This window comes from Euleptes europaea, chromosome 1 (assembly GCF_029931775.1).
Source record: "Euleptes europaea isolate rEulEur1 chromosome 1, rEulEur1.hap1, whole genome shotgun sequence".
NCBI lineage: Eukaryota > Metazoa > Chordata > Lepidosauria > Squamata > Sphaerodactylidae > Euleptes > Euleptes europaea.
This window is the reverse complement of record NC_079312.1, coordinates 128,556,401-128,582,140: the sequence shown is the minus strand read 5'-3', so window position 1 is coordinate 128,582,140 and position 25,740 is coordinate 128,556,401. Positions and strand designations below refer to the sequence as shown.

The 25,740-nt window shown below is 44.8% G+C and overlaps 1 protein-coding gene across 1 annotated transcript; it reads left to right on the top strand.

Moving 5' to 3' along the window:
• The first annotated feature begins 283 nt into the window (after positions 1-283).
• LOC130476475 (E3 ubiquitin/ISG15 ligase TRIM25-like) lies at positions 284-22,877 on the top strand. Its single transcript, XM_056848423.1, has 6 exons — positions 284-874; positions 2,815-2,910; positions 3,557-3,790; positions 9,984-10,146; positions 12,077-12,139; positions 22,339-22,877. The coding sequence occupies exons 1-6, from the start codon at positions 284-286 to the stop codon at positions 22,875-22,877; spliced, it is 1,686 nt and encodes a 561-aa protein (XP_056704401.1).
• The last annotated feature ends 2,863 nt before the right edge of the window (positions 22,878-25,740 follow it).

Sequence of the window (25,740 nt, the reverse complement as noted above, 5' to 3'; positions counted from 1 at the left end):
TCAGGCTCCTCCCCAAAAACCTCCCGCCTGTGGCGAAGAGGGACCTGGCAACCCTAGGCCTGCTGCATACATATATGTAAAAATAACACGTTTTCCTTCAGAGCTATTTATTTGAATGTAAATGTGCTTTTTTAAAACTCATGTGATTAATTGCCTAGGATGTCTTTAAAGAAGTGACAGTACTTTTTCTAACATTTTCTAGAACATTGCAAGGCCTAGACGTATTCGCGGAGTCCTGCCTGACACCTCCGCCCCCCCGCCCCGAGAAAGATTTTCCGTCTCTATGAAGAAGTCTGGTTTTATTTTCCTCGAGGACAACGTTGTGTGTCCGATATGCCTTGAGGTGTTCAAAGACCCTGTCACCACAGCCTGCGGGCACAACTTCTGCATGGACTGCCTGCAAGATTACTGGGATCACCAGGCTCTGATTGGGGAATGCCCCTACTGCCCTCAGTGCCGGGAGACCTTCAACGCGAGGCCTCAGCTCCGCAAAAATATAACCCTGGGAGAAATTGCCATGAGATTTGAGCGAGGCGAGGCTCAGGGGTCGAGGAAGCTCCCCTTGGCGGCTCCGCGGGAGGTCCCGTGTGACTTCTGCACCCCCAAGAAACGCAAGGCCCTCAAGTCTTGTGTGCAGTGCATGGCCGCCTTGTGCCCGAGCCATATCCAGTCCCACTGTGAAGACAAGACCTTCAAAAACCATCAGCTGGTGGAACCTCTCAGTGACGCCAAGGCCAGCGTGTGCCCGAAGCATCGCAAGCTGTTTGAGCTGTTTTGCAAAATGGAAGGCAAATTAATCTGCCAGCTCTGTGTCCGGGAGGAGCACAAGAATCATGAAGCCATCCCGATAAAGGAGGAGAGGGCCAAGAAAGAAGTAAGTATTGGGCCTTTAAATCCTAGAAGGCAGCTTTGAGAACAGAGGAATGGGTTGTGAAGACAATACCCTAACTACCATCCTATAAAGCACTGGTTCCCAACCGGGGGTCCATGGACCCCCAGGGGTCCGCGAGAACGAAATTAAGGTCCGCGAAACAAAGTTATAAACCCATAATAAATTAATATTTTCAATTAAAAGTTCTCTATTATAAAAATATATATTCAAATATTGTTCTAAGTTTAATGTTTAACTAACAGTTATGATTAAAGTTTATTTTCAAATTCTCGGAATTTTAATTTTGAACCTTGGGGTCCCTGCGCCGAACAAAAAAGTCCTAGTGGTCCCTGGTCAAAAAAAGGTTGGGAACCAGTGCTATAAAGCTATCCAAGGTTTTTATTTAGTTTATATTTTAATTCCTGGAGTTTTGGGGGTGGAGCCTGGGGGAGGGCAGGGTTTGGGGAGGGGAGTGACCTCAGCAGGGTATAATTAGGGTTGCCAACCTCCAGGTACGAGCAGGAGATCTCCTGCTATTACAACTTATATTCGGGCGCTAGAGATCAGTTCACCTGGAGCAAATGGCCGCTTTGGCAATTGGACTGTATGGCTTTGAACTCCCACCCCTCCCCAAACCCTCCCCTCCTCAGGCTCCGTCTCCAAAAATTTCCAGGTATTTCCCAACCCGGAGCCGGCAACCCTAATGCCACAGAGTCCAAAGCATCAGTTTTTTTCCTGGAGACCAGATCTCTGTTGTTTGGACATCAGTTATATGCTACTGTCAAGCCTGGCCCCAGGGATTCACTGTAGACCTGGTCAGACTCTTGGCACTAAACATAAGCATGTTAGTATCATTCATTCCTTTATTGGCATAAAAACATAATACACAAAGGGTACAAAAGGAATGGAGATGTTAAAAAGTGCCCTTTATGGCATAGTTAAAAGACAGTTACATCAAATAGCGCTGTTTGTTGATACTGCCATCTAATTAACAGTTTGGTGGGCTTTTAAAACAAACTTTTAAAACTGTGCCACCGTCTCCAATATATGGGGCGAACTACTTCAAATAGCCACAATGAATATAGTAGTGGTAGTAATGGAAAGATTCCCTAAAGCTCTTGTTTCTGTATTTATTGCAGATTAAATTGACCTCTTAAACTAACAGGTAGCATTCAGAGATGGGTAATTTTCCCCCCATTTTAATAAAGTGCTTTTCACAAAGTTGTCCCATTCCCCCAGTTCAGACATATGTAATCTGTTCAACAGCTTGAAGTTACAAACCAATGTAAAGACCTACAACCTTTCTTTAGCCTATTGTTCTTTGTCTTGAATTGTGAAATTAGTTTAATTTGTCAGGAATTTTTTCATGATGTTCTAAAGGATTTTTGGGCGGGCACAAGGACAATGATCAAAAGTAGAATAATTATGCTGGCAGAATAGCTTGCTTGCAATCTGGACCAACTTCTCCTGCCGCTGCCACTACTGCCGCTGCTATAAAAATTGTTATTCTATTTTGCCACTACTGCAGTGAACCAGTTAATACTGATGCTGACATAAAGATTGTTATTCTTATATTTTGGACGTGGTTCATTCTTGAGATTTTCTTTGAGATGTCTCTGAGAACATTTATTCCAAGCGGAACAAAGAGGTCAGTAGAAGACAGCATCATATCCAGTTACATTCGGTTCATGGCTGGGCTGGAATGGTTTTAAAAATTAAAGCTAAGACCCTGAAGCATGTAATAGCCTTACTTCGTCATTCCACTGGCTCTGTTCTTCCTAGCTTGGTATTTTGCAATTGGAGTTCAACAGGATCTTTTTGATTAAAATGTACAGTATTGGAACACAAACCAGGAGTGCAACCATACATTCTCTGGCATCCATCCTACAAGAGATATGTCAATGCTCCAACGTCATTCTTCATTGTTTTTAAATCTTTCCTAGGTGGAGGTCAACAGAACTCAAGCCAATGTGGAAAACCAGATTTTGATGTTGGCATTGGATGGTCAAAAACACAGGGGTAGAGTGAACTACCTAATGGTAAGTAAAGCTTTTCAGAATACACCCACCAAATGTTGAATATATGACACATGGTGTGGTATTGTGCCGCACCTTGTGTTAGTGTTCACCTATATGATTTTGAATCAGGTTCTGGCTCATTTGGGTCGGGAGACCATGTCCACGTTAAAAGGTCTAGCTGCTGAACATAGGCTACCTTCCTTTCTATTCTATGGAACATCCCTGGTCCTGATTGGATCCCAGTCTGGAGTCAGATAAATAACAGCTATCCTTGCAGGTTAGGTGCAAATCATCTTTGGGGGAAAATACTGAAAAAAACCCAATGAGGTTTTTCAACACACAGTTTGAACACTCTCATAGGGTTGCCAACCTCCAGGTACTAGCTGGAGATCTCCTGCTATTTCAACTGATCTCCAGCCGATAGAGATCAGTTCACCTGGAGAAAATGGCCACTTTGGCAATTGGACTCTATGGCATTGAAGTCCCTCCCCTCCCCAAACCCCGTCCTCCTCAGGCTCTGCCCCAAAAACCTCCCGCCGGTGGCGGAGAGGGACCTGGCAACCCTACACTGTCATGATGTGCATCTTTGTTCAGAGAAAGGTATTCAATAACGATAAATAGTCAGTGAAGAAAATATGGTGTGATTGGCATTTCCTCTCCATTCTAGAAAGTGGTGAAGACTGCCAGAGATGAAGTGACCCGGACCTTTGCTGAGGTACTCAAAGAACTCAAGTGGCTGCAAGCCAAACTGATGGACTTTATAGACCAAGAAGAAAGGTCTGCTTTAGTGGAAATGGGAAACTCCATTCAGCGTAGGCAGGAGGAACTGACCAGTCTCAAGAAGCAGAACGTGTGGTTGGCTATGCTGGTTGATGACCCAAGTGATAATCAGTTCCTGCAGGTAGGAGCACCACTCTTCCTATCTGTAGTTAGAACATTGTCAAGGCTACTGTCTAGTAGCCCAAGAGTATCATAGCAGTGGCCACTCTGATTTTTTGTGAAGCTAGAGCAGGGGTGAGGAACCTCTGGCCCGTGGACCGTTTACGGCCCGCAACATCATTGGCTGCTGCCGCAGGGCCACCCGCATGTGTGTGTGTGGGGGGGAGCCAGGAAGGCTTCACCCCGATTGCGCCTGGCTGCTCATGCGGCCGGGTGCTTGTGTGTGTGTATGGGGGGGGGGGAGAAGCCAGGGTCTATCTGTCTGTCTCTCTCCTTTCTTTCTTCCTTCCTTCCTTCTTTCTCTCCCTCCCTCCCTCCCCTTCCTTCCTTCTCTGCATAGCCTCTCCTAGGGTTGCTAACCTCCAGGTGGTGGCTGGAGACCTGGCAACCCTAGCCTCTCCCCCCGCCGGGAGATCTATGCCTGGTATGGCCCCCGCATGATGTTATACATATGCAAATGGCCCTTGGCAGGAAAAAGGTTCCCCACTCCTGAGCTAGAGGCACCAGGAGAGGCTGTTCATTGATAGACACATTCAAATACATAACATCTTGCAAGGTCAAATTGCTATGTAAATCACAATTGTAATAATTTAGAGCAGTAGCACTATACTTTCTTCATTACAGCAGGATCTTGCCACTAACTTCTTTTCTGCCTTCCCAGCATTCCTGAGGGACTTCCCTTCCCTCCATCTAGGGTTGCCTACCTCCAGGTGGTGGCTGGGGATCTCCCACTATTACAATTGATCTCCAGGTAGGGTTACCAGGTCCCTCTTCGCCACCAGCGGGAGGTTTTTGGGGTGGAGCCTGAGGAGGGCAGGGTTTGGGGAGGGGAGGGACTTTAATGCCATAGAGTTCAATTGTAAAAGTGGCCATTTTCTCCAGGTGAACTGATCTCAGTTGGCTGGAGATCAGTTGTGATAGCAGATCTCCAGCTAGTACCTGGAGGCTGGCAACCCTATCTCCAGATGACAGAGGTAGTTCACCTGGACAATATGGTCACTTTGGAAGGTGAACTCTATGGCATTATACCCCATTGAAGTCCTTCCTAGCATTGTGTAGTGGTTAAGAGTGGTGGTTTGGAGCTGTGGACTTTGATCTGGAGAACCAGGTTTGATTCCCCACTCCTCCACACGAGGGGTGGACACTAACCTGGTGAATTGGATTTGTTTCCCCACTCCTGGATATGAAACCAGCTGGGTGACCTTGGCTTAGTCACACTCTCTCAGCCCCACCTACCTCACAAGGTGTCAGTTGTGGGGAGGGGAAGGTTATTGTAACTAGTTTGATTCTTCCTTAAGTATCTTCCTTAAGATTCTTCTTCCCCTCCCCAAACCCCACCTACCCTTGACTCCACCCCCAACATCTCCAAGTATTTCCCAACCTGGAGCTGGCAACCCTACCTCCATCTGTCTGAGCATCCCATGCTTGCTTAGATAGATGTGTCTCACTCCAGGAAGGTGGGTACTTGGCCTGTGTATTGGTGTACTGGCGGTTATTTCTCATGATTGAGCTTTGGGATGGAGATGGACATTTTGGGAATGGTTTCAGGACCATTGGTTAAAATGGCCAGAGAAATGACACTGGTGTTTTCCACACACGTAGTTTCCCCATTGCTGCTGTGGCTGCCAGTACAGCACAGTGGCAGTGGGACTTCCTCATGGCAGGTTTTCCTGCAATTTCCCTACCAAAGTCCTCCAGCCATGGCTATTGCCCCTGCCCTGGACTTAATAAAATTATATGGATATTTAAAAAGTAAGTCTCTAAGCCCCTTCTGTTGCAGAAGTGGGCCTTTTTTTCTTTGCAGAGATAAAAGAGACATAAAAGGTAAAGGTCCCCTGTGCAAGCAGCTGGTCATTCCTGACCCATGGGGTGACGTCACATCCTGACGTTTCCTAGGCAGACATTGTTTGCAGGGTGGTTTGCCAGTGCCTTCCTCAGTCATCTTCCCTTTACCCCCAGCAAGCTGGGTACTCATTTTACCGACCTCGGAAGGATGGAAGGCTGAGTCGACCTTGAACCGGCTACCTTACAACCAACTTCCGTTGCAATCAAACTCAGGTCTTGAGCAGAGCTTGGACAGCAGTACTGCAGCTTACCACTCTGCGCCACAGGGCAGGGACAGACTGCAGTTTTAATTTTTTTTAAAAACATGAAAGCTGGGAATCCAGGCAGCCTGTTGCATATTTTGTTATAACTTTATATCACTATAATGATAGTTGCTGCTTTAAACAAACAAAAAAGCCCCCAAGAAATGGCTGCCATGTGGGCAGAAAAATCCAAACTTTCTTGCCCACAAAGCAGCTATCCAGACTTTCCTGCTATTTTCCCCGAAACTTTGCAGTAAAGCAGGTTTGAGAAAGATCACAGAACCCCTGAGAGGTGCACAAATACACCACAATGGAGTAGGGAAGCAATTGTGTGTTGGGGGGAGGACATTTCCCAAGGACATTGAACCTGGGGCAAATAACCCCTGTGGAAATGACTACCATCACATCTCTCTTAGATCATTTATGCATGGGAGTTTTACCTGAGGTTCGTTGCTCACTGGACCCACACTTTCCTGTTGGGAATCTATGCACCAGCAGTCTCCAAGCTCAAATCAAGTCCCCGCCTCTTTAAATATTGCTTTGTAATTGGCTTACTTTGTAGAGCTTACTGTGAGAGAAAATCCCCCCCAAAACCCCACTGCTGCATAAAAAAGCATTTTAAGAACGAAAAGCAAAAAATGGTGCAATCTGAAAGGGAGGAGAGAAATCTAAGCCTCAGTTTTAAAAAGCCTTTCTTCTGCTCAGAAAGAGCTCCAAGGAAGCAGGAAGCATTTGAATCCCCGTGAGTCTTTATACTCTGCTTTGTAATTGGCTGTGAGAGAAACTAAGCTTGTACGTCCCTCACTTTGCCTTATGCATGGGGATTTCACCTGGGTTTTGCTGAGGGGAGATGGAAGAATCAGGTTAACAGAGGAATGGGAAGTCCCTGGATTTGCGAGGGCTGGCAGCAAGGTCATCTCTAATGGAGGGGAAACTCACGCATAACTTCAAGGAACAACCGAGACAGACAGGGGGCAAACGTGAGTGAAAGTACCCATGCATAAGCAACCTTGTTGCATTTAGCTGCAGAGTGCTTTCATTTCTTCCCGCATTGCCTCATTGGCCCCCTTGCTGCTTGCAGCCATCTCTGCCCCTTCATCTACCTGCTCTTGAGAATGCAAATGCCCCACAGCTGATTTCTTGAGAGGGACGTGGTTGATTCCCCAGCACAAGGAGTATATGTGGCAGCAACTGGTGCCACCCAGTGCCTGTGCTAGTATTCGTTCACTGATATGCCACAGACAGACATATGTTAGAAAGAGAGCTCAGTGCTTAACGTATGGACAATACCTAGCCTTTTTCTCTGTGATTGACATCTCTGCCTCTAAAAGCTCTATTTCCTGTACCCACTTATGACAGTATTCTTCCTGTGCCCATTTAGAACAATTTAGCACCTAACACAGTTGCAGCAGCATTTCCAGAGTAAATTGGCACACTATTGCCACACCTGGTGTGGAGGATGGGCTAGTCTTCATTACTTCCCTTCCCACTTCTCCACCATTTATGAGCGGTCCTCCCACTCTGCTTTTCTCTCAATACAGCAAAACTGACAAAATCGTGATGAAAATTTTGTGAGTTTCACCCATGTTCTTTATTTTCAAAATCTCTATTTCAAAAAAGGGGGACAGACAGCATGGTGTAGTAGTTAGGAACAGTGGTTTGGAGTGGTGGAGTCTGATCTGGAGAACCGGGTTTGATTCCCCACTCCTCCGCATGAGCGGCGGAGCCTAATCTGGTGAACTGGATTTGTTTCCCCACTCCTACACATGAAGCCAGCTGTGTGACCTTGGGCAAGTCATGCTCTCTCAGCCTCACCTACCTCACAGGGTGTCTGATGTGGGGAGGGAAAGGGAAGGTGATTGTAAGCCGGTCTGATTCTGCCTTAAGTGGTAGAGAAAGTCGGCATATCAAAACCAACTCTTCTTCTTCTTCTTTAATCCCTCCCCTGGAAGCCATTAGCGAGAGAATAATGTTGAGGCTGCCGGTCAGTTTCAGATGGAACAGTTGAGAGAATACTGAAATAACCACAAACAACCTATGCAGCAGCTGCTGGTCAGTTTCACAGTGAGTGTGGGTCAGTTTCAGTTCTCAGCAGGATGGAACAGATCAAGGCTGATTTGCTGCTCTCCCCATATACGCATCCTCTTATAAGCATGAAAACCTTTTCTTTTTGTTTGCGAGTGTGACTACCAATGGAACAATGAATGTTACAAATGTCCATGTGAGTGTTTTAATGTTCTTATGACCCCTGCATTGAGTTATGCAGAAACAAATTGGGGGAGGGTGGACTGGACCCTTCTTTGCTTTGGCTGTAAAATGGCCACTCGGTTCAGATCACATGAAAAAATCCCACTGCGGGGCTGGCTGGGGCTGGTGACATATTTTTTTTTAAAAAAATACACAGCCAAATACAAAGCAGTGTTTTCAGGGGGGAGGGACTCACACATGGTTCAGAAGCTCCACATTTTTGCTGGGGATGCATAATTGATCTGAATGTCTTCAGGACAAAAAGCCCTTGTGCATAGTGTTTTGAGAATTTGACTGCAAATACTATGCAGTTAGAGAGCAGCAGATCCAGCGGAAACAGACCATGCATAAAAGGCCTTCTTTTGCTTAACCCCACCCCCCACCATTTTGTGTTCAAACAGTTGATACTGCAGAAATACAAATTCACAGGAGACTTAAACTGAACAAAGTGGTGGGAAAATGGCTTCTGTAACATTTTTGAATGGTATTTTGAAGGCTCCAATAGAACTTAGTGGTAGGAATGGACAGAGATGGAATGTGCTAACTAACTGTATACAACTGCAGTATCTAAAACGTGCTGTTTATTCTCAAGACAAACCACACAAGTGACTGCTTGAGGTGGCACAATGTGGAGGGCAGAGATTGGTCTCCAGTTGCTCCCACCATTAGCAGCAGAGGAGGTGACTACCATCACCACCAGGGCCTGCACTCTTAGACTTGGCTGGTAGTGGTACAGGCTCAGGTGGTAATGGGTGTACTTTGCTTCATATGGCCAAATATCTTGAACTGGTTGTGATGTTAGCCCTTAACAACAAACAGCAGTGAAGCATTATTCAAATGGCTGTAGAAATGTTTGACAAGTAAATATTCAGGTGTTCTTTTAATCTGAAGGTAATAGTATGATGAATGTCCACCAAGGATCATGTTTAGACCACACAGGATTATCTTTGGTATTTATTTCTTCATTACATTTCCACCTGCTCATACTGTAAGGAGATCAAAGCAATGTTTGAAGGTAAGTAGAGATTTGCCCAAGGCCACCCAACACGTTTCATGGGTGTGCTGGAATTTGAACCTGGTTTCCCACATTTAAATATAGTGGCAATCCTCTCACTGGCTCACCTGGTTCATGGTTTACAGGACTGAGGGCTGTACTCTTTCCCATCTCTGCCTGCTCTGCATTACTATCACCTCTCTGTTCTTTGCAGGAACTGTTCGACGCACTCTGTCAGGGCTCCTGTTGCCTCCTTCCAGGTCTTGTTCTTCCCTTCCCTTCCCTTCCATCCCATCCTATTCCCTTTCCTTATTACCTGTGTCCCGCAGCTTGACTTCAACACTTTAATTCTGGAAGATCTCCAGGGCCCTTCTAGAGGTTGTCAACTCTATATTTGACCCTCAGCAAACATGGATTTTCAAAAATGCATTTTTATTGATAGTCTACCAAAAGGATAGTCCATATCTTCCAGTAGACAAGATAGTTTAGTTACTGATCCATGTTCTTTTGGAGAATCAGAAAAGGAAAATGTTGTTAAAATTTAAAAATATCTCCAGCTCTTACACCATAAGCACAAAGGGTAAAAGCGTGACAATATATTCATCACAAAATTCAACATGGTCAGTTTAACAAGATAAATATGTCATTGCGTCTTCTTATAATGGCAGTTTTTATACAGAGAGAACATAAAACATGTCTGAAAGCACACAGTCACTCAGTGCAAAAGACGCAAAGTCCAGTTTCTGCGCCAAGCAAATAGAAATTCACTGCCCCAAAAAGTATTTTGGTGAATTATAATATCTTCTATAACCTGGTTGCTCCTACAGGACTTTCCAAAAATGAAGACAATGTCTGGGTGCACAGAAGCTTTGATTGGCCTGAAATGTGAGGAGGCTACCAGTTTTTTAGGGCTCAAACAGACCCTGAGTGACTTGAAATCCCAGTTATCCATGGTTGGACTCTGCTTTATCAACAAAGTCCTTCAGAAAGGTGAGTGAGATCTGCTGGCTCAAAGGTGAAGGCGTCTGGTTACAGCATGACAGAATGAGGACCATATACTAGGTCTCTGCGGGCCAAACTAGACTTAACACTGGGGATCTGTGAATTCCTCAGAAAGGACACTTAAAATTTAGTCAAAAGAAATGTCTATTTCTGAGAGAACCTGCTCCCACCTGCCTCCTAAAGCCCCATGTCTCTTAATCAAATAAGATTTATTCACCTGCCACTTCCTCATTATATCCAATAGAGGGTGGTGATTGTGACGCCAACTGCCATTATTGTTGGGAGGGAAGAATTCAGATATGTGTTAAAAATCTATCACCCACAATCCTGAGGAAGAACCTAAATTTGCCATGCAAAAGGAGGCATTCAAGAGTGCAGATTCACAACAGAGAAGACGTTCTGCCATTAACAGGATTGTTCTAGGTGCTGTATAAGGTGTTTACTATTCAAAAGGAAAGTTCCTTGTCCATCATTAGTAAACTGATTCTATACTTCAGTGCAGATGGGCTTGAGAGAAAGGCCATTTCCATATGGGTCATTTGCCCTGGATTTTATGCTGTTGGGAAGTTGTTTTCCCCCCATGCTTCACCATAGCATCATGGTGCATTCATGCATCTCCCTTTGTTTCCCTGGCTTTTCTCTGATGTTTCCCAAACCTGTTTTGCTGTGTATGGTTCAGATTTTCCCGGGTGTGCCATTTTCCCTGCCTCTGTCCCAGATGCCCCAGGTGAATGATTTTTCTGCCACTGCCTATGCACCCACCCCCATCACATGGTAACCTCATGCTGTCCTCACTGGGTGGGGGCAGTGTAGGGTTGCCAGTCTCCAGGTACTAGTTGGAGAGCTCCTGTTATTACAACTGATCTCCAGCCAATAGAGATCAGTTTACCTAGAGAAAATGGTTGCATTGGCAATTGGACTCTATGGCATTGAAGTCCCTCCCCTTCCCAAACCCCACCCTCCTCAGGCTCCACCCCAAAATTATCCAGTTATTTCCCAACCTAGAGCTGGCAATCCTAGGGCAGTGGCTTGCAGGTGGATTAGGAGGCAAAAACGACCCTGGAAAAAGATCCTGACACCCCTGGTGTGCCCTTGAATATCGTTATCATGATGTAACAATCTGCATGTCCGGTTCTCCAAATTCTCAGCCTTCATTTTTTAAAAAAGACCCTTTTGTTGCGGGGATATAAGGGGGGAAAACATATCTTCTCAATGAAAGGGACTAGAGCATTTTTTTTAGAAAATGAAAGCTGGGAGTTTAAAAAACGATATACAGATTGTTGTCTTGTATCAATATTTAATTACTAGTTTTAAAAAAAAAAACCTGGAAAAGTCCTGGGGGATAGCCTTTGCCAGTGGACTAAAACAGGGAAACTACAGGGAAACCTACCATCTGTCACTACTGTGCTGAATCGGCAGCAGCAACAGGACACTACGGAAGCTGAAACCTCCGAAAAATAAAACTTTAAAAACAGAGAAAACAAAAAAGTTTCTGGTAATATCATAAATGAGGAAAGACATGATTAAAAATGTACAAAATAGTCAGGTGCTTGAGTGAAGCAGTGGTTGAGTGGTTGGAAAGTAGGACAAGAAACCATTAAAAGGTCATATTCCTAAGTAAATTCTTGATAGTCTTTAAAAATATGTGTATTTCATAATGAGGCAATCATGCCTACAGAGAGCAAAGGAGAACATTAAGTTCCCCAGACCAGAAAAGTAGGGTGGAAATCTCTGTTGTGCTCCTACTTAGTGGTATCCTCACAAGTGGCCTGAGCTAAGAGGAAGCAGATACAGTCTCTAGCTACTGCATCCATCTTGTGGTGTTCTGTCTCCACCCCTGAAGGTTACAACCAGGGCACTCAACATAAGCTTTCACACATGCACAAAATAAGTAACTCAAGTACCTTTAATCTTTCAGGGATTACAATGGTCCCTTATGAAGTGATACCAGTACCTACGGATCGAAAGAGTCTTCTGAAGTGTAGGTGCTGCAGTTTCATTTGTTGAATCGCCATTACCCTTAAAATGGTTTGTAAAGGTAGTCACTGTTCTTGACTGACAGAAACTCCACAGTGATTTTTGTATGTGCCTGAGCAAGAAAGAGCCTCCAAAGTGGCAAAATGCACATGACAGGATGACATGCTTATCAGGAGTAGACGCTTGGCTAGAAACAGTGAAAGTGGCATTCTCGGGATATAACGTAGAGTGGGTGTTCTAAATCCAACACCTCTTCAGTCCTGCAATGATGGTATTTTCAGCTTGGATGTAAACTACATCAATGAACCAGTTTGTTAAGATGCAATTCAAAGGAGATGTATAATGTATCAAGAATGATCCTGGGCATGGAAGCTGCACACAATTGGTCTTGCTGTAGAAGAGGGAGTTGGTTGTGTGGGGATTTCAAGCAACTTCTCGTGTCCCTCAGAGTCACAGACTGGCTGTCCCGACTCAGCCTTGTTACTTGTTCCATTTCACACAACCAGGAGGGGCACAGTAAATCGCTTGACATTCCTGCAACATGAGCATTTGTATATAATCACGTTAGGTAAATTTCCAGAGAACCAGCTTCATCCTGAGCATATGACAATGGTATGATCACTACTTATGTGCCAGGCTTTGTATCAAGGCCCTAATAATGGAAACCCACCAAGGCAGCCACTTCAGCAGAATGGGTTAAATTGTCGCATCATTAAACCATCTCCAAAGATCTCGTAATCTACCGGCAAGTGACAGAAAGCAAAGGTCTCCTCCAACCCTGAATTCTGCACCAAAGAAAAAGCTTGATGGCACCAAAAGAGTAGGGAAAGTCAGTTATAAGCAGAATACCCTAAGCAACTAGTGATGTGGTGCTTAGCTTACATTATTTTAGCCACTGAAACTGCATGTAAATTAGAAATAGTGTACTTGGGACACAGTATAGCAAAAAACAAAACAAAACATGGGGCATTGCCAGCCCCTGTTGTTGTTGTTTATTTTGTCTCCCTAGCAGGCTCTGATTCCTTTAAGGACTGCATGACATCCTTCCTTCTCCCCACATTTCTGTGCCAGAAAACCCAGTCAGGAGTGACTTTCTGTCTGTTGAAGGCTCAGGGGTTCTGGATGGGGGGAAAGGTTAACAGATATGAAGGAGACCCTGGTTGTACTAGAATCTTTAAAGCAGGATGGATGGTTGATAGGTTCCAGTTTTGACAAGCTTCATCTCCAAGCATTTCCCGCAAGACTTTGCTGACAGGTGCAAAACTGTTTTTAGGCCAGTTTCTCTTATGAAGTGCTGGCATTATTATTACCCAAATAACTAATATTTTAGATTTATTCCCCATGTGAGGAAGTATCCCTCAAGATTGTAGGTACCAGATTGTACCCATGTGCAGTCTTAATCATGATACATGGAAGAGATAGGCTATTTACATTGTAACCCTAAATACAGTTACACCCTTCTAAGTCTGTTGAACTCAATGGACTTAAAAAGGTAAAGATAGCCCCCTGTGCAAGCACCGGATCATTACTGACCCATGGGGTGACATCACATTATGTCATTTACTAACTAGGCAGACTATGTTTACTGGGTGGTTTGCCATTGCCTTCCCCAGTCGTCTACACTTTACTCCCAGCAAGCTGGGTACTCATTTTACTGACCTTGGAAGGATGGAAGGCTAAGTCAACCTTGAGCCAGCTACCTGCAACCAACTTCCCTCAGGATCAAACTCAGGTCATGAGTATCCTGATTAAGACGGCACACGGACACAATCTGGTACCTACAATGTTGAGGGATACTTCCCTACAAGGGCAGTAACGACCAGAGGCGGACATGCATTAAAGTCTGAGAAGAAGCCATGTGTGATGGATGGACAGAAGAAAGTCCTGCCCCTTAAAGGTAAAACAGCCAACCAGCTGTTTTTCACCTGAGCCTATGGGAGTGCTGCGCCAGCATCCAGGCACCTTTCAGAGGGGGGATGGCATGTTGGAGGGAAGCACAGCAGCAGTCAGTTTGGGTCTGCCCCAGCAAGAGAGCAGAGAGTAATGCCTGATAGCAAGGCCGGGTGGTTTACCTCTGGGAGAGGGCAGCACACTTAGGCCTGTCTCTGGTAATGAACGAACCTGGTACTGCTTAGTCTGACTCTTGGAAAAGGGCAAGCTGGGGTGGGTGGAGTCCCAGGTGAGTTTATGTGAAAGGACCCAACCTGGCGGCTGGCCAACGTAAGCATTAACAGGGATTCAAGTTACAACTTGAAGCCATAACTAGCTTAAGTGCTTCAGCCAGACGTCTCCTGTGATGGTCTGAAGACCAGTACTGCAGAAGCTTTCTTTAAAAACAACCTGCGCAAAAATAAACCTTGTTATTTTATACAACTCCTCCTACCTCAGTGATCTCCGCGTTCTTGCTTACCACGACACTTGCCTCATGGCAGCAAACCCAAAGCCTTTATACCTGCTACCCTATCTATGCCTCACCAGTAACTGGCTCTACCAAATTATTGGAATAGAGCCCAAGATATGAACTTACCCTGATAACAGTTCTTTAACATCAGCAGAATAGATGAGGAAGAATACAGCTTCAATGGAAGTTTCGGAGAGAGTAGGTGAGTTAATTTGCCCCCTATTATTTTTCTGGAAGGGCAAGAGGTCTCAGTAGAAACCCTTTTATGCCCCCCCCCCAATTTCTGTCCCCCGTGGCGCAGAGTGTTTGAGTTCGATCCCGACGGAAGTTGGTTTCAGGTAGCCGGCTCAAGGTTGACTCGGCCTTCCATCCTTCCGAGGTTGGTCAAATGAGGACCCAGCGTGCTGGGGGCAAAGGGAAGATGACTGGGGATGGCACTGGCAAACCACCCTGTAAACAAAAGTCTGCCTAGAAGGCGTCGGGATGTGACAACACCCCATGGGTCAGGAATGACCCGGTGCTTGCACAGGGGACCTTTACCTTTTTAAAATTTCTGTCCTCGGTCATCCTCATTGGGAACAAAGCTTGAAAATAGGCATTCAGTAACTGGCATTTATACGACACTTCTAAGGGCTTTGGCGATTTCAGATACGAGAGATCATGAATGAATTTCAGTTGTTCATGATGGGCACAACCTTAGTTAACTACTAGGCCTGTGTACTTCCTTCCTCCTACCCTCTGGCAGCCCTTCCTCTTGCACTCACTTTTGGTAGCATGTATACTAAAACTGGAACAATACAGAGAGGCTGAGATTGGTTTAATCTTAGTTTCTGAGAGAAAAACAAGTCTCAGGCTGAGTTCAGTCATAACACGCAACCATGGTTTATTTTAGATGCGGATAGTTTGTGAAATGATCATTATAATGCGCAACTATGATTTATTTTAGATGTGGATAGTTTGAGAAATGATCATTCAGGTTTTGGTTTGCTTTGACAAAATGTTAGTTTCATCTCCTACACTCTGGACAGACATCTCTGTTGCTGGGGGCTGTACAAGAGTAGTACAAAGGAACAAACCCAGATTAAGCCAGGAAGTCCATGTTTGTACATCAAACATAACCACAGTTAAATTAAATTAAATCATTGTTTCAGATTCTGATTTGATATACCTTTTGTAACCACCATTAGTTGTGTGACCCACATTTGGATAATTGCACAAACTTCATTTTAATTAAATCACAGGTTCGTTGGACATTTATTTATCTAGTCTACGTTGTTTGATTCCACACACATATATTTATCTACTGATTCTGATTTGGCTTCATGACTATTATCTCATATGTAGATGTGGGACTTCAGGAAGCCTTTTGATTTATAGCAGGTAGATACAGATTTCAAGTCTTCCTCTAATTTCCAGCCTGATTGGAAATTGGAAACATTTGTTTTTCATGAGAAGACTTCTACGAAATATGAGATATTTGCAGATTTATTGCTTTATTGTACATGCACACACATAGTTTGTGATAAGTTGTGACTTGTAATGTGTAGCACTTTTACACCACTGAATAAGGTGGAAGCTGAAATGTTTTTGGTGTTCTGGATTAATTTAATACATGACAAGCCCATGGAGGTTCTTGATAAACCCTAGTCATGATGCATACCTATTCTCTCCAGGATCAGAGGAACATCCCTATTAGGTGCTGTGAATCACAGGCAGGATGCTGCTGCAGTCGTCTTGTTTGTGGGCTTCCCTAGAGGCACCTGGTTGGCCACTGTGTGAACAGACTCCTGGACTTGATGGGCCTTGGTCTGATTTGGCATGGCTTTTGTTACGTTCTTATTATTCCTACTGAGCTTGAAGGGCTAACTAGTAACCTCTGGATTTAAGAGAATGAGCTAGGAAATCCTTGAGCTAGGAACCACTACTCCCATCTAATCTGTAATAAGGGGAGGAAACTCTTTCTTCACAGTTTAACTGGGTGTCCACCAGAAAGTGAACCTCTTCTGTGGTTGTACCTCTTTTATAGTACTACATCCTCAGGGATCTTCACCTATAAGGCTATCTTCTAGGCATCAGCCCAAGCACGCCCTGTTTGCTTGATGCTTTCAGGATGTCTTTCCTCTGGCCCTTCTTGGTTCCAAAATCTTCTGATTTTCTAGGGTGTTTTTTTTTTAGTTTTAAAATTTTGAAATGCTATTTTTGAATTCTGCAGCTGCCATTTGTATTGATCATATGGATTTTAGCTTTTTATTGTGAACCACCTTGAACGCCCACTGAGGCAGAAAGGCATCATACAAGCTTTAAATTGTATCGATCGGGCACGTTCCTCATTTTCTTCAAGGTGGAGTTAAGAAGTACCTGACAATTAAAGCAGTTTCATTTGCTTTAAATTAAGAAAATGCTGCACTCAGAATCTTCTGGCACTCTTTGAGTAAGCGCAGTCCCAGTAGAGGAAAAGCCAATGTCAAAGCTAATCAGATTACCGATAAACCCAGCATTAAACCAAATACCAGCCTGTGCTTGCCAGCTAGCACCAGCCGCGCGGACAGATCATAAAGTTTGTGTGTTTTCTGTTGACCCATTTAGCAAGGGTTAGCAGAACAGCAATGTACTGAAAGCCATCCTCTTTCTCCTGGTCGCTGCTGCATATATGTAGAGGGCACAACACTCTTTAATGGGGGTCTGAAGGAAGTGGAGTGTGGCCCCCTGACAATGGTACATAAGCATCACAACTCTGGTTTTTGCAAACCTGGCACCTAGAAAACATCTGTAGCCTTTCATTGTTGGTATCCTAGAAGGCATCCTAGCAATCTTCTAAGAGCCGCTCTACAAATGTGAGAACAATTACTCAAGTGGCATATGCTTTCCAAGTAGAATCCAGGCACCCAATCGTAAGGCCTCCAGAGTCTAGCACTTCTGAACTAGGATGGGAGAAGATGTATCTTATCTCATTTCTCCCTCATTTCTCTTTTAAGAACACAGAAGCAAACTCCCAGCTGACATATGACTTTTTAATCCATCTCACTTCATAAGTATTTAGGTAAAAAAAATAAGACTATGTGTGCAACAATTAATTTCTGTGAACCAGCCCATGAATAAACGAAATATCAGAAAGTTTCTAGTAATAATCAGAAGTATGATTCTCATAAATACTCTCTCTCCTATTACAGTTGTGGGGGCAAAGAGCATCAAAATAGATCTAGAAATACTATCAATATTATATGAATGCACCAGTGCCTTGATGTGGTTAGGCTATCAGATCCTAGTGGGATCTTCATTCAGAACCCAGATTAGCCATGAAGCTCACTGAGTGATCTTGGGGCAGTCAGAGTGTGAGTCTAACCTACTTCACAGTGTATACTATCCTGAGCTCTTTGGAGGAAGGGAGGGCTAATAATGTAATAGATAGATGTTGCTTGCTTTTTAATCTATCGTCGCAGTGGTAGAAAAATAATCTTCATAAAATACTTTTGTTTTCCTCATTCTTCTGGACATAAAAATTGCCACAGCTGGATACAGGCATCTTGGTGTGCCAGACAGGAGTTATATGTGGCCAAGGAGATTTTCCGTTGGAACACCATGAACCAGGCCTTGTTCAGGACAGGCAACATGTAAAAAGAGAGCTTTTAAACCATCTGTCCGGTATCTGTAATACTCAGATTCCCAATCTGCCATAGAAAGTTGTTGAGTGACACATTCTCAACCAAACTTATCTCACAGGGTTGTTGCAAGGATAAAATGAAGGACAGGAGAACAATGCAGCTTTGGGTCCCCATTGGGGGAAAAGACTAGTTATGGCATTTTTTGTAAATCTAACTTTTAATGACATTAAAAAGATTATGTCATTTGTCATATAGGAAAGTAGCCTTTAGAAAGGGTATTAGATCTTCCATCAACGTAAGTATGATGATACAAACCCAGTTCCTGAACTGGGATTTCTAACTTCTGTTCCACCTGTATAACCACTAAAACAGATAGCATCCTTTTGCTACGAGATCATGGGGAAAATATTAACTCCCCCCTTCTGTTCATAATAACAAAGGTTTGCTAATATCTTATTATTAGGTACATTCTGTTGCCAGGCAGGATAGGAATGAGGTGCTGAATCAGGTCCTTCTTTGCCTCTGGCAGGAGGTTTTTGAGGTGGAGCCTGAGGAGGGTGGGGTTTGGGGAGGAGAGGGACTCCAATGCCATAGAGTCCAATTGCCAAAGCAGCCATTTTCTCCAGGTGAACTGATCTCTATCGGCTGGATATCAGTTGTAATAACCTCTAGCAGCTGGAGATCTCCAGCTAGTACCTGAAGGTTGGCAACCCTATGATGAGACCAAGAATTGAAAAGAAATGGGGGGGGGGGCATGGAAAAAAATTGGCAGAGAGAAATGCATGAGAAACATGTTGAAAAGAGAGGGGAGCGTTTTATCTTGCGGCAACGCACTACTGTCTTGCAAGATCTGGCTGAGCTGGATACAAGAAAAGGAAGAAGGAAAGGATTGGCTACTGGAGATGAACTTGTTAGCGGGCTGCAGGCTGACAATTACCGTAGCAGCCGTCAGGTGTAGCGGCGTGTCTTGCTCCGGTGCTGGCTTGGTTGGTGGGCTTAGCGCGATCTGTTAGGAAAGTTTGCTGCTATAGTGACTCAGAGGTCATTTTTGATACATGCCACCACTGCTGCAAGACTGGTTTATGCAATGAAATGGAAAACTTCTGAGATACCAGATAAGACCGTTTGGATAGACAAAATGATGGAGCTGGCCGAAATGGCAAAATTAACTGCATTAATAAATCAAAAAGAAAATACTGAATTTTTGCGAGAATGGGAGGCATGGACAACATATTGTGCAACTGAACTTAAATTGGGAAACATCAAGGGATATGAATTAATCTAATTCAACATGTTAGGAGTAATTAAACTACCAAAGTTAAAAAAATGTATTGTAGGATTGACAGATTTGGTTTATTATAATGAATTAGAACTGAACACAAAGAGAGAAACATGGATAAAAGGAAAGGGAAAAAAAGGATATTAAATGGACTGAGGAGGGGAGAAGGGAAGTTATATATACTTGCTTAGAGATAAGATAGAAATCTTTTATAGTATGTACTTTGTGAATTGAAAAATAATTAAGATTGTAAATCAATTTGAAAATAATAAAAAAAAGTTTTTTTTTAAAAAGGAAAGTTTGCTGCTTCAGTCTTGCAGAAAGGCGAGTATAGCCGGTCGTCTAAGTGCCTGCCATTTCCTGTGCTCAGACTTCCCTGCGCCCCCAGCGGCTCCAGCCAGGACAGCATTAAAAGGGAAACAGCTGGAAAAGGCGAGATGCAGCATGCCGCTGGCCCCAGGGGCCGTCCAGCTGACTTGGGCCCCCTGCCTTTTGTCCCCCTAGTCCCCGCCACGCATGCTGTACTGACCTCTTTTTCTAGGCACTTTTGTCATAGGTCACTTTATTTTGCTGCTGCTGTTTGCTTGCAGCACAAATTACAAAGAGCCAACGGGATGTACTAAATCAGGGATGGGGAACCTCAGGCCCGGGGGCCGTATGTGGCCCCCGAGGACATTTTTGTGGCCCTCGGGAGCTCAGGGCCCCTGCTGCGGAGACGGGGCGCAGGGCGGCCCTCCCCAAGGGTGTTCCTGGGGCCACAGCTTATAGGGGCGCTGCGGCGCCCTTTGGACCTCCTCTTGCCAACTGTCAGCTGTTGGTCGGCGAGAGGGGAGGGGGAGGGATGCTTCCCCCAAGGCTGCCCCCTGCAGCCGCGGCATGCAGGAACGCCGCGGCACATTGTAAGCCCCTCTCGCTGCCTGTCGGCTGTTTAGCAGCAAGGGGAGGGAAGAGGCCGGCGGCAGAGCATGCATGCGGGAGCCGATTCGGCTGGGGGGGGCTTTTGTGGACTTGGGGGAGAGGGTATGGGGACTGGGGCCCAGCCGCGTGGGGCTCTGTGCACCACTGGCTGCCCTCCTGCCTGGGAGCGGGGGAGCCCTACAGACCTTCTCTGTGTGGTCTCCCCTGGGGTTGCCAACCTCCAGGTGGTGGCTGGAGACCTGGCAACCCTAGCCTCTCCCCCCCACTGGGAGATCTACACCTGGTATGGCCCCTGAATGATATCATAAATGTGCAAATGGCCCTTGGCAGGAAAAAGGTTCCCCACCCCTGTACTAAATAAAGCACTGGGCTTAAACTAGGAAGAGAAGACACGGGTGGGGGGTTGAGCCAATCGCCATCCATAAGCCTCACAAAGTTGTTGCTGTTGTGATCATAAAAACTGTAAAACTCTATGCTACCCTAGGGTCTCTGACCTCCAGGGTTTCCAACCTCCAGAGATCCGTCCACCTGGAGAAAATGGCCGCTTTGGCAATTGGACTCTATGGCATTGAAGTCTCTTCCCCAACCCCTCCCCAAAAATCTCCAGGTATTTTCCAACCTGGAGCTGGCAACCCTATGCTACCCTGAGCTTCTTGGATAGAGGATAGAAATTAGGTATAAGTGATGAGCAGCTGCCTATGTTGTTCCATAGAGTGACTGATGTATAGACTGGATGTGGTACACTTTGTGGAGCATTTTGCCTCTGGGGAAGGGGTGTGTTACTTTCATATGCTCTTCTAGCCCAGTAACACTATGATTTTTAACACACTTTGTCCATGTCCACTGTAATTAGGGTTGCCAACCTCCAGGTACTGGCTGAGGAAACAATAGTACAAGGCTCAAGCAATCAAATGCAACACGTATATTGGACAATTACAATAGTGAAAGTGCAGTAAGTGTAAAAAAGGAAACTTAACAAATTATCTATCTACAACAATCTTAAAAATTGATGGGTTCATGTCAATAAATATGTTTCAATATAAGGTCAGATGGACTCTATCACAGTTCATAAATAACGTATCCTATGCTTGCGTCAGAAGACCAGTAGACGGGGAGAAGACGGAACGCCGTCCGGATGCTTTGCGTTTTTTGCCGCCCCCGCGGGCGGCTTCTTCAGCTCTCCGTTCAAAACAGAAACAGTACTCCTTCAGTTGTTACTTAACTGGTTCTTATATGAAAACTTCTCAAACAGACTTTTCTTGCTCCCGGCAGGGTTGCTCAGTGAAAATGCATTGCCGGGAGCAAGAAAAGTCTGTTTGAGAAGTTTCCATATAAGAACCAGTTAAGTAACAACTGAAGGAGTACTGTTTCTGTTTTGAACGGAGAGCTGAAGAAGCCGCCCGAGGGGGCGGCGAAAACGCAAAGCATCCGGACGGCGTTCCGTCTTCTCCCGTCTACTGGTCTTCTGACGCAAGCATAGGATACGTTATTTATGAACTGTGATAGAGTCCATCTGACCTTATATTGAAACATATTTATTGACTTGAACCCATCAATTTTTAAGATTGTTGTAGGTAGATAATTTGTTAAGTTTCCTTTTTTACACTTACTGCACTTTCACTATTGTAATTGTCCAATATACGTGTTGCATTTGATTGCTTGAGCCTTGTACTATTGTTTCCTCAGCCAGACTTTTGTTAGTACCAGTGCATATTTATCTCAACCTCCAGGTACTAGCTGGAGATCTCCTGCTATTACAATTGACTTCCAGCCAATAGAGATCAGTTCACCTGGACAAAAATGGCCGCTTTGGCAATTGGACTCTGGTGTTGAAGACCCTCCCCTCTCCAAACCCTACCCTCCTCAGGCTCCGCCCCCAAAAAATCTCCAGGTATTTCCCAACCCGGAGCTGGCAACCCTAACTGTAATATGTGGCATCTTCACTCCTGAACAGAGAGAGATGGGCTTATTTTGACACTTTTTCTTTTTGTCCCATGAAACAGACTACCATAACCTGAATTTTGACGCTGGCACAGCCAACCCAGAGCTCTTCCTGTTTAAGGAGACCCACTCCGTGTTGAACATGGGCATCCTGCTGGAGAACTACTCAAAACCCAGCCAAGGGTTCAACCACTGGCCGCAGCTCTTGTGCAGCCGTAGCCTTTGCGAGGGCTGCCATTACTGGGAGGCTGATATTTCCAGTGCCTGGCTGTGCTTGGGAGTCACCTACAACTACAGGCATAGAACCGAAAAAGGGTATATGTTCTACCTGATTGGCAGGAACAACAGTTCGTGGTGCCTGGAGTGGGATTCTATGAAATTCTCTGTTTGGAACAATAACATCCAAACCGTGGTAAAAGGCAGCTTCTACAAAACCGTCGGGGTCCTGCTAGACTACGCGGGTGGCTCCTTGACATTCTACGGCATCAGCAACACCATGAACCTCATCTACCGCTTCCTCACCACGTTCACGGAGCCGCTGTACCCAGCTGCTATGGTAAGCAGTGGGGCCTCTGTTACGTTGAAGCAGCACCCAGAGTAGAGACCAAAATACCTCATTCCTTATAGAAGGCTTTGCTGTTGCTGATAAATTAACTTCTGCCTCATTACTGGTAATGCAAGGGTCCTTTTCATTTTTCTCCTAAAAAAAATCCCATCCTCACAAGCAGAAATGAAGGATGCACTCGTTGCAGTTACCTGTTTTCTGGGTCTGCTCGGCGTGCCCGTATGAGACATCGGGTGGCCACTACACACTCTTGGACCATAAAATACCTTTTCAGTATTTCCTGCCACCATGTACAGCTTGTAAATATATTAGTAGGCTGCTCTCAGCCAGCCGGTAATTCTCCTCTTTGAACACAGTCTGCATGTTTGAGGGCGGTTTTTCAGTGTGCTTTAGCAATCATTTACAAGTGGATTTTGCCATTTCACACAGTAAAATTGAAAGTACATCACTCAGTGTGTGTAAAAGTGCCTTGAGATAGGGGAAAGGATCCTATCTCACCCTTTTCTCCAGAAATTGGTAGTGTGTGCTTGAGCAGCAGGCTCATGAGGCAAAATAATTCAGAGTATCTCTCAGGCTCAAAGAACAAACTAGCGTTGTCAGGTCCCTTGTTGCCACCAGCAGGAGGTTTGGGGGACAGAGCTTGAGGAGGGTGGGGTTTGGGGAGGGGAGGGACTTCAATGCCATAGAGTCCAATTGCCAAAGCCACCATTTTCTCCAGGTGAACTGATCTCTATTGGCTGGAGATAAGTTGTAACAGCAGGAGATCTCCAGACGCCACCTGGAGGTTGGCAACCCTAGAACAAACGGAAAGGAAAGGTTTGCTTCTTCTTTTTTTAAATAAATTTTTATTGCGTTTTTATAATAAAAACATACAAAGAATACATGAAAGAAAGAAAAAAAAGGTTTGCTTCTATATAGGTAAGCTGATGGGGAAATCTAAGTAGTGAAGCTACAGAATGCACAAAAATAAAAGGGCAGTTTTCTTGCTACCTAAAATAAAAGACGTCTCTCCCCTTTAGAGGCTGATCACCTTTTGCACATCGGCACCTGGAAGAGGGTGTGGCAAAGGAATGACAAAGACTTGCTCCTGGCCAGCACCTGTTTCAAGGAGACCCTACTTGGGAGCAGGGAGTTTCTCTGTGGCCCAATCAGAAAGTGGGATGCTCATTCAAACCTCCCACAAAGAGAGGATTTGGCCAGTGAACTATTTCCCCATGCTCATGTGACACTTTGAATATAGTATCTGTAGTGCAGAGCACACAGGAAGTGGGTGGGGTGCAAAGGAGAATTAATGGGTGTCAGATCAGAGGAAATTCTCCATTGGTTCCCCCGGGTTGACATTTGTCTAGCCATTGGTGGCAGTGGCCACATGGTACGGCTTTATGCTGATTCCACCCCACCCCATAATCTGGGATGCTTGCATGTTTTGCTCATCTCAGTATAAATGAGTTTGTGGTTCAACTGAAAACTCACACAAGACTTGGCCCATTTTCCTTCCCAAAACTTAGGTGTACCATAACAACATCTAACTGTGTTTACAGTTGATATCAACAATGGGAGAGATCTTGACTTGCAGCTCAGGGTTCTTTGAAGGTGGCAGGGGAACCTGCCACCCACCAGTTCATTCTAGCCTTCCCCAGTCATCTTCCCTTTACCCCAGCAAGCTGGGTACTCATTTTACCGACCTTGGAAGGATGGAAGGCTGAGCCAACCTTGAGCCAGCTACCTGAAACCAACTTCCGTCAGGATCAAACTCAGGTCATGAGCAGAGCTTGGACTGCAGTACTGCAGATTACCACTCTGCACCACAGGGCTCCTCACTCTACCTACCCTCCCCCTTTTCATTCTCAGCCAAGTGAGAATTTTAAGATCCCCATCTCAACAGGTTTCTTCTATCTCTAAACCCAAGGGCTTTATCTCATAGTTGATGAAAATTACATATGGCTGTGTGTATTCTGCCATCATCCTGCATCATTGTGGGTTTCACCACTGGATATGGAGAACTATGTCAGTTTACTTGATTTTACTTGTTTATAAAGTTCACTGTTTATACATTTTAGCTTCCTTGTTGTGGAATTTGGACTGTCAGCATCACATATCCATGGATGGGGGAAACCCTAAAATATTCTTTAGTCTCCTGGTTCCCAGTATTATATGTCTAGAAGAGGAATAGGATAAGTCTTGGGACAACACATAAGCCTCTGAATCTTAAAAGCTCAGTTCTGTGTGCAGGAGGATGAGAGGTCTCTGTTTACCACCAAAAAGGCTATCCTGGGGGTCATGGGACCTGCATGGATAGAACTTATGTGAGATGGGGGCTGTAGTAAGGAGGAGCATTGGGTAAGTCTGATTGAGAAAGCTGGCTGGATCCAACTGCTTGCCTATATAACTTACTACTATTAGATTCATTCTGCAAACCCATTCCTTTTCGTTGCGTACTGGACACCTAATGAATAAATTTACCTCCTCTTCATTTTGATCTGCCATGCTCATATATTGCACTGTAGTGGCTGGCACCAGGTTGGGGGGGCACTAAATCCTCAGCTTGAAAAAAGATACCTCAAGCCTGCCAATGAAATCTGGCACTCCACTGCTTGATAGCCCTGTCCTCTAAATCTATGTGAATGGTGGCTGACTATGGAGATTCAGTATTGTAGGATCTGCATTCTGCACATGCTCAGAAACACCCTTCCTTCCTGCCATCCTGAACATTTACAGAGAGAATGCACCAGAATGCACAACATAGGAAATTTCACTTGGAGAAGTGCAGCACTGGTTTCTAAAACACATTTTATATTCTAATAGTGAAGTCGGCCAAATCTGAAGATACTTAAATCTTGTGATTGGAGCTGTGCATAGGCAAGGCAGATCTTTCCACAAACCTGTAAAACACCCCAGG